Source organism: Lynx rufus, unplaced genomic scaffold (genome assembly GCF_022079265.1).
Source record: "Lynx rufus isolate CCGP_SWC_20201006 ecotype Redwood Valley unplaced genomic scaffold, mLynRuf1.p SCAF_3, whole genome shotgun sequence".
In the NCBI taxonomy this organism is placed as follows: domain Eukaryota; kingdom Metazoa; phylum Chordata; class Mammalia; order Carnivora; family Felidae; genus Lynx; species Lynx rufus.
The window spans coordinates 166,569,171-166,585,057 of record NW_025814845.1 but is presented as its reverse complement, the minus strand read 5'-3'; the positions used below and the strand labels follow the sequence as shown (position 1 = coordinate 166,585,057).

At 51.4% G+C, this 15,887-nt stretch overlaps 1 protein-coding gene across 8 annotated transcripts in view; it reads left to right on the top strand.

Moving 5' to 3' along the window:
• The window catches only part of GFRA2 (GDNF family receptor alpha 2), a 96,904-nt gene that overhangs the window by 7,624 nt on the left and 73,393 nt on the right, over window positions 1-15,887 (top strand). For all 8 annotated transcript variants that reach the window (XM_047091385.1, XM_047091390.1, XM_047091384.1 and 5 more), the window contains exon 3: window positions 4,089-4,172. In XM_047091385.1, the coding sequence (XP_046947341.1) occupies window positions 4,089-4,172 (84 nt within the window). The remainder of the gene's footprint in view (window positions 1-4,088; window positions 4,173-15,887) is intronic.

Sequence of the window (15,887 nt, the reverse complement as noted above, 5' to 3'; positions counted from 1 at the left end):
CACTGAGAGGAGGGCAGGGACAGAGCCCTCAGGACCCCAGCATTTAAAGATGTGCCAGCAGGGGAGGGAGAGGGATCTGCAGAGGTTGGGGGGAGGTGTTGGGAGAGAGGTGGGAGGTACATCAAGAAACCTGGGGAGGAGAGAGGGTCCACAGTCTCTAGGACATGTCCCTCATGCCTTTGGGGTGAGCATTGTAGGTGGTCACTGGGAGCAGAAGCCTGGTTAGGGAGTGAACGGGAGCTGGGGGCTGGGAGTGGTGACTGTGGATGTCTTCTAGAACTTTGGTGTGAAGAGGAGAGGAGAACAAAGGATGACTTCTTTTGTAAGAGGTGAGAGGGTGGAGCAGCTTGAATTCTAAGGTAGACTGGGAGTGATAGGGATGTCGAGGTGAAGAGAGAGGGCTGCACTGTGGAACAGTGCCCTTGATTAGCCTCGGATGGAGGAGCAGGGTGCTGGAGGGAAGGGGGAAACTGGGATTGGGTGTGAGGCTGGAGAATGAGGGATTCCTGACCAGCGGCCAAAATGGTTCCAATCCGCCTTGAATTTGGAAGTAAACCGGGCATGTAATTATGAATAGTGTTACCACCATTAATAGCAAAGTAATTCCTCATGTGTAGGTCTCCTGTTCCTAGTAGCTTCAAGTCCTAGAACTAGAAGTGAGCAGAGAGGGAAACACCGCCACAAAGCGCGTGATGTTTATTCTCTGCAAGGCAAGGAGCGGTCTTCACCCGGAGGATGCCTCTGTAGTGCGTGAAAACTGAGGTTCCTAATTCAACAGCTGGCTTGTTTAGTTTCTTGTTTTCTTTCCCATGGCCTTCAGTCTCAACCCAAGGGAGGCTGGGTGGCACTTGGGGGTGGGCTTGTTGAGGGCTTGCAGGATGGGCTTGTTGAGGGCTTGCAGGACGGATGCACTGGGGAGGGGACAGAAGAACTGCCAGCTGGAAGAGCCAGGTGGGCCACCTGAGGGCCACCGGAATGGCTCCCTCTGGCATCACTGTGTCAGAACATCAAGAACCTTCCTGATCGCAGCCAGGCAGTGAGGCATTTGGATGATAGCAGTGTGCGTTCTGTGCATTTATGCTGCATCCTGCCATGTGGTCTTCAAGGCCCTTTCAACCCAGGAATGTCAGCCTGGAGAGGCGTGAGCTGGCTTGTTGGTTCCCTTACCAGGCAAACGTCTGTGTAGCCCCGACTGTGTGCTCCAGAAGGTGAGAACACAGATTCAGCCATGGTCTCTGTGCTGTCAAGCATACAGGCTAGGAGACCTCTCCCCTGGCCAACTCTGGAAAAGTAGACTCCCTGCTTTTCTCCTTCCTCAAAACCTACCCTGCCCCCATTCCTGGCTCTTAGGAGTCAGAGGTATTTTCTGCCCAGGGTTGGCCAGGGAAAGCTGAGAGGCCTTTTAACAGCAGGTAATGTTCCTGTGAGTGACAGGATCCACCTGAGGGTTAATTATTCATGGTGTGGGATGAGTGGTCTCCCTGGGGGAGGCTGTAAGCACTTCCTCCCTATTCTTTAATAACACTTAATAACCTGGCTTGGGCCTGGGGCGGGGTGGGGGATTGTGGAGTGGAGAGATCTGTGCGGGTTTGGACTTTGATTGTGGCTTCTCCTTGGCCCTGGCTGGTGGGTGCGATTCCTCTCTTCTCCCTCCACCTGAGGCTGAGCTGTGCCTAGTCTGAGGTCCTTAGCAGTGGACAGAGCTGGCGGTGGCAGGACTGTGGCCTCTGCTCAGGTTCTAGATGGTCCCAACTGCAAAGACCTAGAGATCATTCCATCCCACTCCCACTTTGGTGGGGAAGCTGAGGTGCAGGGAGGGGGGCTGGTGGGACCAGGGCCCCCCAGGACTCCTTATCCAGGCCCCTTTCCAGCTGCCCTGGAGAGATCCTGTGGTCTCGGGCTCATCTTCCCTTTCTGTCACACCACCACAACCACCAGTATCTTACATGGTGGCACTGTCACTGTTGGTTGGCTGCATGGGGGACTTGAGACCACTTCTTGACTTCTCCAAAAGTGGCACTAAAGTTTGAGGTCATTCTGCTCTTTCAGATGTGAAGAGCAAAGGCCTCTCCCAGGTCATGGCCCAGGAATGTGACATCCTAGATCTAGTTTAATCTGGTTGCCAGGATGCCCGTGTGGCCAGGTCTCTGATTTCCCACTGGTGAATTCTGCCACAGGAACAGGCAGCATGGGTTGACTTAAATAGGATGGACCTTTTCCAGCCAGTCCTGGAAGAGGCTGTTTTCCCCAAGAGATTCCACCCCCGCCCATCCCGCCCCCAGTCAGTCATACTAGCTGATCCATACCCGCGGGCCTAGCTTTGCCAGATATGGGAGGGAAGGACCTGGTCTGGGGGAGCAGTCTGGCTGGCATAAGACTGACTCTAGAAAGTTAAACAGCAGCGCTACTTGTGTAAGAACAGTTTGGTTCAATAACACTTTTACTTCTGGAGACAGTATTCATAATGTTTAAGTACTTGGACTCTGGAGTCAGCTGCCTGGGTTTGAAACTTGGCACTTACCAGCTGTGTGACCTTGGGCCAGTTTCTTAACGTCTCTGTACCCCAGTTCTTTATCAATAAAACAAAGGGTAGTGCCTATCTCACAGACAAGAGAATTAAATGAGTTAGTAAACCTAAAGCACTTTCAATGGTGCTGGTACATAGAAGGCTTAGTGTAACATCATTTTTATTACAAAAAGCTCTTGTATTATTTGGCCCTAACAAATAGCAATGGCTGGTAACCCCACCACTGGGAGTTTCTCTAGTGTCTGTGGGTAGAGTGGAGTTTGCTGAGATGGTACAGCCCTGTGACAGTCCAGGGGGAAGGTGGGATTGGGACTGGCCTGAAAGAATAACCTTTGGATAGTAAGATACCACTTGGGCACCCATTGTGTGTAACGCATTTGCTGGGTGTTGCAGGGCATGAGGGTATAGGGTAAAGTGAAGGGTGGAGGACATTTCTCCAGGGAGAGAATGAACATCTGGGGAATCTGTACCATTTTTGGGGGGTCTGCCAGATATAGCAGACAGATGCCTTTCTCTGTGAACCAGTAGAGGGCTGGACAAGCCTGGAGTGCTAGCCTCTGGGTGACCTCATGGGCCTGGCTGAATGCGCCCTTTACAGGCAGATTCCAAGCCCCCTCTTCTGGATGGCTGGCACCTTCCTGCAGGTGGCCCCCATGGATACCACCCCACATGTACTCTTCTTTAGGTGCTGGGCCCTGGGTGGATAGGAAATCAATGTGTGAAGCTGTGGGTCATCACCTGTCTCCCCCACCCCTTCAACACAAACACGCAGTCTGAGTGATTACCCATTGATTTCTCCTCACAGTAAAGTCTCAAGAGGATATTTCCTCTCCTGCCGAGGTTTTGGCAAAGGGCGGGAGTCCCCATGAGGAGGCGGTGGGTCTCCAGGGCATCCCTGTGCCATTTATCTCCTGTCACTCGCTTGCTTTTCCATTCACTGAATCTCTGATGCACCCAGAAGCCTCGAGGAGAAGTCTGAGAAGCCATCAGGTGGCAGGGAGTCAGTCAGACAAGCTGGGGATCAGGATTCCACTGAGAAGACCTTCAGCCCTATCATGGTGACATGATGGGAAGCAAAGAGGAAGTTCTCTGCCCTTACGTGGCCCGGGCAGAGCCAGCCTAGTGTGACGAGAGACAATGCTGGTGTGAGGGTCAGGGGACCAGAGTCTAGTCTAGCTCTGTCGTGAGTAGCTGTGTGATCTCAGTCAGGTTGCTTCACCTCCCTGGCCCACCTCAGGGTCCTCGCTTGTGAAATGAGGAAGTTGCACTGAATAACTTTGGAGGGCCTTTGGCTTCAAATCCTGTGATTTATACCTGGCCTTCCATGGGCACCTCCCCAGTGCCTTCTTTCAAGAAGCATTTGGAAGGCCTTAGAAAGGGCTGGACATGCAGGGAAGTCAGTAGAGGAGAGTATTGGCAGTACTGACCTGCTGTGGGGACTTCTCTAATTGGTGAGAAAGAACTTACCTGTGTGAAATGCTCACCGTTTCATTCATAACTTGCTCTCGTCTAGTCCTGTAGGAAGGGTGGGCCTGTGCCTGACACTGGTTCTCTCTTCCAGGTGAAGAGTTCTATGAAGCCTCACCCTATGAGCCGGTGACCTCCCGCCTCTCGGATATCTTCAGGCTTGCTTCAATCTTCTCAGGTAAGTGGGCTCTTGCTGGGGCCTCCCAGTCCTCCTAGGTGCCCTGGCCTTCAGTTGGCTTTGCCTTCCACTGGCAAGCCCCTTACTGCTTTGGGTCCTCATCTGTAAAAGAGGAAACCATAACAGCCACCCCCAAGGTTGTGTGTGGAGTGGTGGAACGAGCCCACCATGCAGTAGGTCTTGAATCTGAAACCTGGTGTCACTCTCCTAGTTTGTTATTGGTCTTGCCCTCCTGGGTCCTTCTTTCTAATTCCCAACTCTTCCACTTTGGAATAATTCTACTTTGGTCAAGTTGCTCAACTTTTCTGTGCCTCAGTTTCCTCAGTTGTGCAGTGCAACAATACCTACCTTGGATTGTCATGATGTTCAAATGAGTCGATGGTTGTAAAATGCTCAGCGAGCTGCTGGGCAGCACAGCACGGGTCCCAGATAAGAATTATTAACTGTGGTTGGTGGCGGTAGTATCACTATTATTGGTTCTGCTCTGGGATTCTCCTTCCTCGAGGGGTCTTCTTCTTGAACTCCACCGTGAAGCCTCTGGTTCTCTGGTGCTTGGCTTCCCCCAGGAAGTGAGGACTGTGTTAAGCTCTAGCTTTGCTTGCTATGGTCCTTGGGTAGGAGTCCGATGAGTTTGTTGGTTCTTTCTTCCTGGCCTGTTCCTTCTGGCCTCTGGGAGACCTGTGGGCCCAGGGCAGCTGCCCCTGCTCAGGCACTGGTAGGTGGGGGCCTTCCAGTCTTGGGAACTGCTCTGTGGGGGCTGGGGGTGAGCTCCTCCTGGAGCCACCACTGGTGCTTAAAGGTGGCCAGGCAGGCTGTTACAGGACAAGGCTGCAGGCCTCAGGTTTCTAGGAAGTTTTGTGGCAAAATGTGAAGGCTCCTGAAGTTTCTTTTGCTCTAAACCATTCTCAATGGCAGCACCACTGACATTTTGACCTGGATAATTCTCTCCTGTGGGAAGGGCTGTCTTGTGCACTGTAGGATATTTAGCAGTGTCCCTGCCTCTACCCTTTGGATGCCAGTAGCAGCCCACTGAGTCGTGACAACCAAAAATGTCTCCAGACATTGCCAAATGCCTCTTGGGGGCACAACTTTAGTGTTGTAAAGAAGCAGTACTCTAAACTGTGAAATGAAAGACTTTCCAGTAAGACCCTAAACCCTTTCAAATGAAGAATTCTCTAGGAGAGTGTTTCTCAAACTTTCTTTTTCCATTATGGCTCCGCTAAGGAGAAAAGCAATTCTCTGTAGAGAAATACTGTCTTAGTCTGCTTTGGCTGCCATAACAAAATACCATAGACTGGGGAGCTTAAACAACGGAAATTTATTATCTCATAGTTCTGGAGGCTGGAAGTTTAAGATCAAGGGCTGGCAGGGTTTGGTTTCTGGTGAGAGCTCCTTTCCTGGCTTGCAGATGGCCACCTTCTCACTGTGTCCTCACAGGGTGGGGTGGCGGTAGGGTAAGAAAGAGGGAGCGGGGTAGAGAGAGAGAGAGAGAGAGAGAGAGAGAGAAAGCTCTTCTTTTTCTTATGATGACACCAGTTCTATTATGGCTCTACCACCTCACCTTTATGACCTCATTTAACCTTAATTACCTCCTAAAAGCTCTGTTTGCAAGTATAGTCACATTGGAGGTTAGGACTTCAGCATATGAATTTGGTGGGCACAATTTGGTCCATAGCAAGTGCCAAGGAATACCTGCTTTTTTTTTTTTTTTTTTTGCCTGCCCAAGAACCGATTTTTGCTCGGTTGGGGGTGATACTCTCCGCTCCCATTGAGAATACATGCTCTAAGGGATTGAGATGGGAAGATACCTATATACCTGGTGGGAGAAATCCTGGAACTCCATCAGAAAGGAGGCACTGGCCAAAGGGTGACCGTCTAGATATACCCTTGAGCCCTGGTGGTGGTTGGGGGTGGTGGTGAATGAATTGGAGACTTCAGAGCCGATCCTGGTTAGTTTTGGATAGAAATCCACCTTTGGCCACTCCTTTTGAGACAGTTTTGGGGCTCAGGTGCAGGTTGAGAATATCATCAGCAGGTGATGATGGAGTAGGGATGCCTTGCAGCCCTGATGTAACCATTCCCCACCCTGCCAGCTGAGCACTACTACATGGGTGGGAGTCATTGGGTTTATCTCCAACAAAGAAATAGTTTTGACTTGTGCCCTGAAGGATGAAGGTCAGAGGTCTGCTTCCCAGACTCACACTAAACATCTTTCTAGCAGAAAATCTTTATGCGATGGGCGTGATACTCTGCAGGACAAGGACATTGACAAGACAAATGAGGAAATTATTGGGTTTCAGCTCACTGAATCAGCTTTCTTTATCTACTTCCCAGGTGAAACTGGGTCCCACATGACCCTGGATCCCTGGGCTCTGGAGCCCACTCCCCATAGAGTGGAGGGGTGCCTTCGGGGTCTTGGCAGCTCCCCCCTCATTGCTCCTGTTGACCCCTCTCCACCCAGAGTAGCTTCAGAGATGGTGCATGGATGGCCCTGTTGGAGAAACTTGGGCACATAACTGGGTGGAGGGCCCTGGCCAGGCCATTGAGAAACTAAGTGGGCCAGGGTGGGGCACACAGCAGAAGGAAGGCTGGATGGGGGGCTGGGAGGCCCGGGTACCACTACATTCTCTGACCCAAATTAACTGAGGGGCTTTGGGCAGGTCACTTCCCTGCTGCAGACCTTATGTTTCATTTTGGAAGAAGGAAGACCTAACCTTAGAGCAGGGCTCCCTAATTTTTTCCCACCAAGGCACACAGACAGTGGCATTATTGCCTGGCATACTAGGGTGAGCAGAGCATCTTGGAGCTCAGGGGAACATGGGCCCCTGTCTGGCTGCCCCGTAGGGTCAGTATCTGGGCACATATGTCACCTGCCTGTGGCTTGCTAGCTGGGAAGGCCTGGCCTGTGGGACCCAAGATCTGTACTGGCACTTTAGGATGATAAGGCTGCCACCCTGTAGGACTGTATGGAGCCCTTCTCCACTTCTACACACCCATATTTGACTGTGCATTGCCTCTTCCATCATCTGTGTGGAAAGGCTGTGAGTGGGGAGCATGGGGTCTTTGTGGCCCTTCTCTACACCATGATACCCCCAATCAGGGCCCTAGGAACTCAGAAAAGGGTGCTCCTGTATCTTTGGGGCTGAGTTGCCACTATATCCTTAACATCTACTGCCTAAGAATTTGGGCCCCTGTCATTGGGTCCTCCTGGAACATGTGTTCTTTATCTCTGGCCTCCTCTGTCTGTTTGGTTTTTAGAAAGTCCTGCTGGGATTCTCTTGGCAAAAAAGCTGCCAGGATTCCTCTAGCACTCTCTGATGCCAGAGGCCCTGGGGTAAAGGCAAACCTCCCCTCTGATCTGCCTAGTTCAAAGACTAGGCTTAGGGTTAGGGTCAGTGACTGGGAGTAGGATTACTGGTGTCCCGATAGCCCTGAGTCTAAGGCCAGGAGGAGAGCAGTCTGGCTGTGCCCTGAACCGTGGCCACAGTGATGTTTGAGGCATCCAGGTGGGAAGGGAGTGCTCATGGAGAACTGAGGTTTTTCCTGTTTCTAGCAATTCAGCTGCCCTTGCAAGCATAAAATGGAGTGTTTAGGGAGTTAGTCCAGTGCACAAAAAGTGTGGGCCTTGAAATGGTAGTCCAGGGTTTGAATCTTGACCTGAACACTTTTAATTTTTTTATTTTGAGAGGGGAAGGGGTGGGGAGAGGGACAGATAGGGAGAGAGAGACAATCTTAAGCAGGCCCCATCCTGAGCATGGAGCCAGACGCAGGGCTTGGTCCCATGACCCTGGGATTCTGACCTGAGCCAAAATCAAGAGTCAGATGCTCAACGGACTGAGTCACCCAGGTGCCCCACCAACCTAGCCACTTAGGGGAGTGTGATCTTGGGCCTCATTGGGCCTTCTTGAGCTGTAGTGCCTATGTTTGTAAAATGGGAACGTGATACCTACCGACAGGGTTGATACAGAGGATTCACCAAGAATGGATGTAGGGTAACAGAATTAGTCATCCTCTCTTTGCTGAGGATGTTTAGTAGGGGACAGGGTGTTTGGGGAGCTGAAGTTGAGAGTCCCTCCATTCCTGGGTGCGACCCTGTGAATACTGAATACCAGCTGGTCGCATCTGGGGTTGCAGGAGAGGATGGAACAGGTGAAGAGAAGAGCTTCTTAAGGGAAGGAGAGATCATTCAGGCAGAGAGAGGTTGTGGAAGGGTTCCACGGAGAGTGAGGGAAGTGGTACCTCTCTGTCCACATGGAGGGAGGCCCTCACTGTGAGGGGCAAGGGTCTGGGAGGCCCAGGCAGTGGTTTCCCTCGCAGTCACGGGCCTTGCCTCAGGGACAGGCTGTGCACTCCTGGTGAGGGACGGGGCCTCCAGGGCCTCCATCCCATGCAGGCCTTAGCAGATGCATGCGTGTGGAGCATATTTATGCAAACCTGTCTTTTCTGTAGCTATAAAGGAACTCAGAGATCACCTAGGCCCACCTCTTCCCCTGACAGAAAAGGAAGCTGAGACCATGAGAACTGGGACAGACTGGATTGGGATTCAAGTCCTTGCTCCCACCCCTGTGCAGCGTCTGCCTCAGGCAGGTGCCTCTAAGCCCTGGTTTCTTCTTACACAGCAAGGGGCTGATGGAAACACCTACCTTCTAATTTTTGTTGGGACTAAATGAGATACTGCAGGTAAATCCTTACCCAGAGCTGGGGCATATTGCACTACAATATTTAAAACTTATTATGGAGTGATTTCTCTAAGGGCAATATGGCAGGCTATGGCAGGGCTGGCCTGGAAGCTTGCATTTGGGAAATGGTTGCAAGCCTTTTGGTGACATGAGGCTGCCTCCCACCCACGATAGTGCTTGGTGGGGGCTGGAGTGGGAGGTGACTGGGCAATTTTCAGGGCAAGTAGGACCTGGGGGCTCCTGCTGAGCCACCCTGGCCTTGTTGAGCTACACTGTGGAGGGATGGGGATACGTGGAGGCTGGCAAGACATCTGGGTCTGGGACCTTTTGTGGGTTGGAGGAAGAAGCTGTGGGCGGCGTCTGCCTCAGTTGGCCAGTAAGCCTCTGGGGTGGGTAGTCTTGCTTGGGTGGGGGCAGGAAAGGCCTAAGGATGTTCTTGTTTTAGGCTCCAGTGGCCCTTTTTTGGGGGCTCAGGAGTGGAGGGAACCCTGTCCCTGCCCAGAACCTGGCGGGTGGCCCCTGACAGATGAACGCCACCACACTCTGACATGTTGTGATTGTGGGTGTTGGTCTCTGTGTCTACGCATCCATGCCTGTCTGGGGGTGCCTAGCACTGTGCTGTGCTCCTACTACATATCCATAGAGGATAGACTAGTGGGTGGGCCTAGACTAGTGGGTAGGCCTGCTAGACCTAATTTGAATCTTGGCCTTGCCCTACCAGCTGGGAGACCACAGGGCGGGTCACTTGACCTTTCTGGACCTCATTTACTGACCTGTAAGATGGAGTGGCTGGGCCTGCCTGGCGAGGATTGGTGGGGACACATGCACGGTTCCTCATGTGGTACTGGGGCACCTTAGATGGTGGCCAAGGGCAGCACTGTTGAGGGCTGGAGGGAACTAATGGCTTAGTGTGGGGTGTTAGACCGGACAAGGAAAGGTGATGAAGAGGGCCAAGCAAGTCTGAGGGGGCCTGTGTGTGCCGCATCTTAGGAGTATCTGAGGTTTACAGAAGGGCGGGTTGCTCATAAGTGCTTCATGGGAGAGATGGGGCGGGGACCAACATGTTTTGTTCAGTAAACATTGAGCTCTCTGTGTTCCTGATACTGCGTCAGACACTGCTTTAGAGTGACTCAGACTCATGTCCTCACTGTCTACTGGGGTAGGCAGACACCCACTTAGACACCCATGAGGAGGCTTATTGTTGGTGGCAGTGTGGACCAAGTGCTGCCGTGAGAGTTCAAGTATCCTGGGGAAATCAGGAAAGTCTTGGAAGAGGAGACATGGGGGCCTGGGAATGCCATTCTTGGTAGTGTCATGGCCTAGAGGGGGGCCTGGCTCACCTGGGATGATGAAGGAGCCACACATCTTCTGGGCCTGGTGGGCTCTGAGAACAGTGAATACAGACCCTTGTGGCAGATGGGAGATTGGCCTCTCTGGGGTCTCTTCCCTTGGGACTCCTGCCCCAGACTTCTCCTGGATGGAGCTGTGCATGACTGCTTGGCAAGGGAGCCTGGGTCCCTGGGGAGGGGCTGAGCTGCCCTTGGATGAGGGAGAGGCTTAGTACTGGGCTCCAGAGCCAGTCCCCTGTGAAGGTTGCCTCAGTGGCCATAGTGGGGCCTGACCCAGCTCTGCTGGGTGCCTAGGGAGGCCTGTTCCCTTCCCTCGCTCCTCTGAGGGGGGGCCTGAGCCTTCGTGTCACCAGTCCCTCCTCCCTTCGTGTTGCTTAGCAGGGATGGGTGAGCCAGGGTGTTACTGGCTCAGCCTCAGCCTGTGGGCTGGTGCCTCTCAGAAACCCCCTTCTGAGGCAGCCCCTGGGAGGTTGTAGTAGGGGAGGTTTGGGGATAGCAGGGGAGGAACTGAAGGAATAGGCAGCCTCTCTCCCTGCCCCTCTGCATGGTGGCTTAGGTGATAAACTGCTTATCCTCAGGTTGTCTCCCTGAGCCGAATGCAGAAGTGTGTTATTTAAATTTCAAAATCACATTTTTCTTCTAACAGCTGTCAGAGTCTCTGAGTGTCAACGAAAATTGGGCTTTAGCCGCAGCTCTGTCACCTCTTACACCTTCCCTTTCGGGAAGAATTCATCTGGTGGCCAGGGAGAGCTGGTGTGGGGTGGGGCAGACGGGGACTGTGGGGACAGGGAGAGGGGAGGTGACTAGGTGGATGGGGTCGGGTGAGCAGTGACTCCGGCCATGCTGAGCAGCAGGTGGGAACACCTGGGAGGAGGCCAGCCTCCCCATCAAGGGGTGCCAAGGTGTTTCCCCCTTGTGTTTCATTTCTTCCCCTCTCCTATCAGTGCTGGTGACTTGGGCTCCTGTCAGTGGGTGGGAGGATTTGCTTGTACTAAGGTGTGAGCAGGGTGTTGGTGACTTCATGTTTCATTGCCTTTGTGTCCAAAGAAGAAGGCGAGAAGGAAAGAAAGAATGAGTAGAACAGGAGAGAACAAAGTTTAACCCCAAGGAAAGGCTTTGTAATGGTAAAATTTGACATGTCATGGTTGGGACGAGGTTTTTGGGGTGAAGACATTTTCTGGTACTTCTAAAACAATATCTCCCAGGGGGACCTACTTGCTTCCCCTTGGGTATATAAGCCAGGCTCTGCCAGCAGTGGGGATGTGGGGTGGTTCTGGGCCGGGTCTCTGCTCTTTAGAGGCTCTCAGATGGCTCTGCAAGGTTCTGTCTCCCTCTCCACCCCCTGAGCATGCTCCTGGCTTAGCCATGAACTATACTCACCTGATTTATCCTGGTGGAAGGCAGGTTTTGGGTAACTGCCCTGGGAATGCCTCTTCCAACCATATCTGTTGATGCACTCCTTTAACCCCTAGGCTATTGAAAGAAAGGAACAGGTCTGACTGGGGTCAGAGTGTGTGGAGGGAGGTGTGTGTGTGTGTGTGTGCGCGTGTGCGCATGTGCACTGTGAGCATGTTATGTCTTTGTGGAGTGGAATGTGTGTATGAATTGGTATGTGTATGTATATGTGGGGTGGTATGTGTGTGTGAGGTGGTGTGTGTGTGTGTGTGTGTGTGTGTGTGTGTTGTGCCTGAGTGGGAATCAAAAAGTGGAGGGGGTGATGTGGCCCTTCTGTCAGGGGAACAATCACTGCCCTCAGCCCTCTTTTCTACCTCCTAGGGAAGCCCTGAGAACACTGGTACTGGGGTGAATACAGAGGGACATTAGAGGATGGGAAGGCTATCTTCACGTGATTAACAAAAATAATTAGTGGACTAAACCTCTGTATGTGTATTTTGGGGCTTCCTACAGTGTGGAGGTTATGTCATCTTCTGGATGCTTCTGTCCCCTCCTGCAGAAGCAATGTGTATGTGAATTCATTCTTTAGACTCCAGGAAAATCCCTTGGGTGCTGTGCCCTGTTCTAGGTGCTGGGGAAATGTCAGTGAACAAACAAGGCAAGGGAGACTGTTGCTCTTATGGAGCTTATTTCGATTAGCCTGAGACAGAGAAAAACAGAAAACAAGCCAACAAACAACAGCAACAACAGAAAGATAGGGCTGAATGGCATGCAAGGATTAAATAGGAGGACAGGACAGAGGTGGCTGGTGGGTCATCCAGATTGGGAATGCCAAAATCTGACTCCCTGGAAGGATCCAGCCATGGGAAGTCTGTGGAATGGCAGAGAGCACATCTAGGGAAAGGTCCCAGGGCAGGACACTGTGAGGGAGGGTGGGGCCTGGGACCCAGCGAGTGAGGTGGAGGTGGTGGTTTGGGAGGTTGGGCACCTAGGCAGGCAGGGGCCAGATCACTGGGATGCTGCAGGTAAGTTAAGGACTGTGGATTTCATTTTAAGAGTGATGAGAAACCTCAGTATGAGTTATGCTCTTTTTTTTTTTATTTTTTTTAACGTTTATTTATTTTTGAGACAGAGAGAGACAGAGCATGAACGGGGGAGGGGCAGAGAGAGAGGGAGACACAGAATCGGAAGCAGGCTCCAGGCTCTGAGCCATCAGCCCAGAGCCCGACGCGGGGCTCGAACTCACGGACCGCGAGATAGTGACCTGAGCTGAAGTCGGACGCTTAACCGACTGAGCCACCCAGGCGCCCCGAGTTATGCTTTTGAAAAGCTTACTCTTGCGCTGTGACAGAGTGGATCATGGGGCAGGGAGGGGCATGGGCAGCGGTGGGAGCCAGAGAGCAGTTAGAGGCTGTTGCACTGGCCAGAGTCCTAAGACAGTAGGGTGTACGATCTGGGATCTGTGGTGGCACAGAGTTAAGGACAACTGTGGTAATTTAGGCTTGAACAACAATGGGACTGCCATATATCAGGATGGGGAAGGGGGAGGAGAGTTCTCTGTCTGCCACAGTAGGCTGGAGATACTAGTCAGACCTTTAGACCTCTGTCTGGAAATGCCAAGTAGGCAGTTGGATGTAAGCCTGGAGTTCTGAGGAGAGGTTAGGGTTGATATATAGATTGAGAGTCGTTAGCATATAGATGGTGTTTAAAGCTCTGGACCCATGAGGTCACCTAGTGAGAGTGTGTGGACCGTGGGGGAGGTAGGTGGGGGCTCTCCAATGCAGAGGACGAAGAGCTAGCAGAGGAGGCTGAGATGAAGGCCAGTGCGAAGGGTACCAGGGGGAGCCAAGAAAAGCACGGGTCTCAGGAGAGAGGAAGGGGTAAGACATGCTAAATGTAGCCAAAAGGTCAAGTTAGAGATGTTTAGAGACATGACCATGGCATTCGGCAGCATGGGGGTCACTAATGACCTTGACCGGAGTGTCCTTAGTGGGGCCGTGGGTTGGAAGCTTGATTTGGGGAGGATGGAAAAGAGGATGTGAGGTAGCAAGGTAAAAACAGCAACTGTAGGTGGCTTTTTGGAATTTCTTTGTGAAGAAGGACTTCTTATGGTGAGAAAAGTTTATTTCATAATCAGTAAAAAAATTTAGCTTATGGTTGGTGCTTCCAATCCTGTGTCCATTCACCACAAATAAAAAATGCTGATGAAGGTACAGGTGAATCACATCAATATGAAATGCCTCAATTTTGGCTTTTAATTGTTATAAATACAAAATTAAAGCTGATATGCTGTTGTGGGAACTGGTGTGAGCATGGTAAAAATCCTAATTAAACAAACAAACAAACCCACCCAAACTACATTTAAAAAGACATAGAACCCTCAAAAGTGGCTGAAAAAGTCCCTTAAAGTGTGAGATAATGAAATTTTAATTTTTAATTGCTTAAAACACAAAATTAAGCCTAATATGCCTTTTGAAGAATTGGAGAAAGCATACCAACAGTGGTTAAGATTTGACAAAATATAAAATGATATTCAAAAAGCAATCGATTTTTGGAATCGATTTTCAGTGAATTTGCCATTCATCAAATTGACTTTTGGTGTGTTGGTCTGCTTCCAAAAATACAGCTGACCCTGGAGGATGCTGCGGTAGCTGCGTGTTGTGTGGGGATGGAGGTGAGGGGAGAGTCCCAGAGAAGGTTGAGGATATAAGGTGGGGAGCCTGGACTAGCACTGCCACTTGGTGGGGGGCGGGGGGAGGCACCCTGAGCGGTGGGGGGAATGAAGGTTGCGGTCCCACTGGGTCCCTGGGCCTTGAGTGAGGACAGAGGACTGGCAGGCGACGCATGCTGGGAGTGCAAGGTCATCTCTTGGGGAAGCTGACGGTATGCAGATGCATTCATGCAGATGGTATGGGGCTCCTGGCCACCGCTCCCAGCTGAGAGGAAGATCCTGGAGGTGCTGCTCTCTTAGGCTTCTGGATGAGCAGAGGGCGCTCTGAAGTCTGCCTCTTGCTCACCAGTGAGTGACTGGGGACCCTTCTATCTTTCGGGTGTCGTGTGTGAGGCTGGGGCAAGAGGTGCATGGGTTGGACTTCTTTTAGCAGGGTTATATGAAAGCAGAGATGTGGGGGAAGATCTTTCCAGCCGGGGAACACATTCTTAAACAAGCATTTATGGTGCATGTGCCATGGACCGGAAACTGTGTGAGGCATTTTTACCTACATTATCCAGTCTAATCTTTAGCATAGTCCTGTGTGTAGGCAGCCTGGGTGTTTTATCCTCATTTTGCAGGTGAGGAAAATGAGGCTCAAAGAGGTCACATAACCTGTCTGCACATGCTTGCTCTGCTAGTTGATGGCCCTGCTAGGTCCTCTGCCTCCCAGTTGGGCCAGAGTTCCTGCTCATAATCACTAGCCTGGCCCCCAGCAGGGACACTGTGAAGCCTGTGGAGCGAGCCTCAGGCCAAGGGTAATTTTCCATTTGTTACTTGATTATAATCTCTTCATTTCCACTAGAATGTAAGCTCCAGGAGGGCAGGAGCATTGCCGGTTTGGTTCATTTCTCTTAGCAGTGCTTTACATGTAGTGAGTGCTCCGTGTTGGGAATCTTGGGATTCCCTGGGAACCACTCCGTCAGGGAATCTTGAGTGGTGCCTGGGTGTGGATGGCCTCATGAGGCTGAGGGGTGTGGAGGTGATGGTGCAGATGGCTATAGCCCAACAGGGAAGATGGGCTCCCCTTAGCTCCCCACCTTTCCTGCCTTCCATCCATCCCTATTTAGTTTGTTTTGTTGACATCTCATTGTTGATGGCCTCTCTGCTCACCCTTATGTCCCTAATTATTTGGACTCAGTTGACTGTCCTTTTCTTTGAAGTTCTTGTCTTGGCTTCCATGACCCCAGTGTCTCCTGACTTTCCACCACCTCCCAATGTCCACTACATGATGATGTCCAAGGCTTTGTCCTGACCCCTTTCCTCTTCTTTATTGTCACCCTCAAACTAGGCAACCTCATTTAGTCTTATGACACTAAATAGCTTCCATGTCAGTCATGGTGTTTTATGCCTCTTGCTCAGATGTCCCTTCTGCAATCCAGACTCATTGATTCTTCTGCCTTTTCAGTATCTCCACTTGGACATTTAGTAGGCACCTCAAACTTCAGTGAAAACAGAATTATGTGTTCAGTTCTGCCCTCCTTCTCCCCTTTAGGTCTTTCCTGTTTCACAAAGTGATTCCACCATCTACCTGGTGCTCCGGCCCAAAACTTCAGAGTTTTCCAGGATTTCTTTTTCTTCC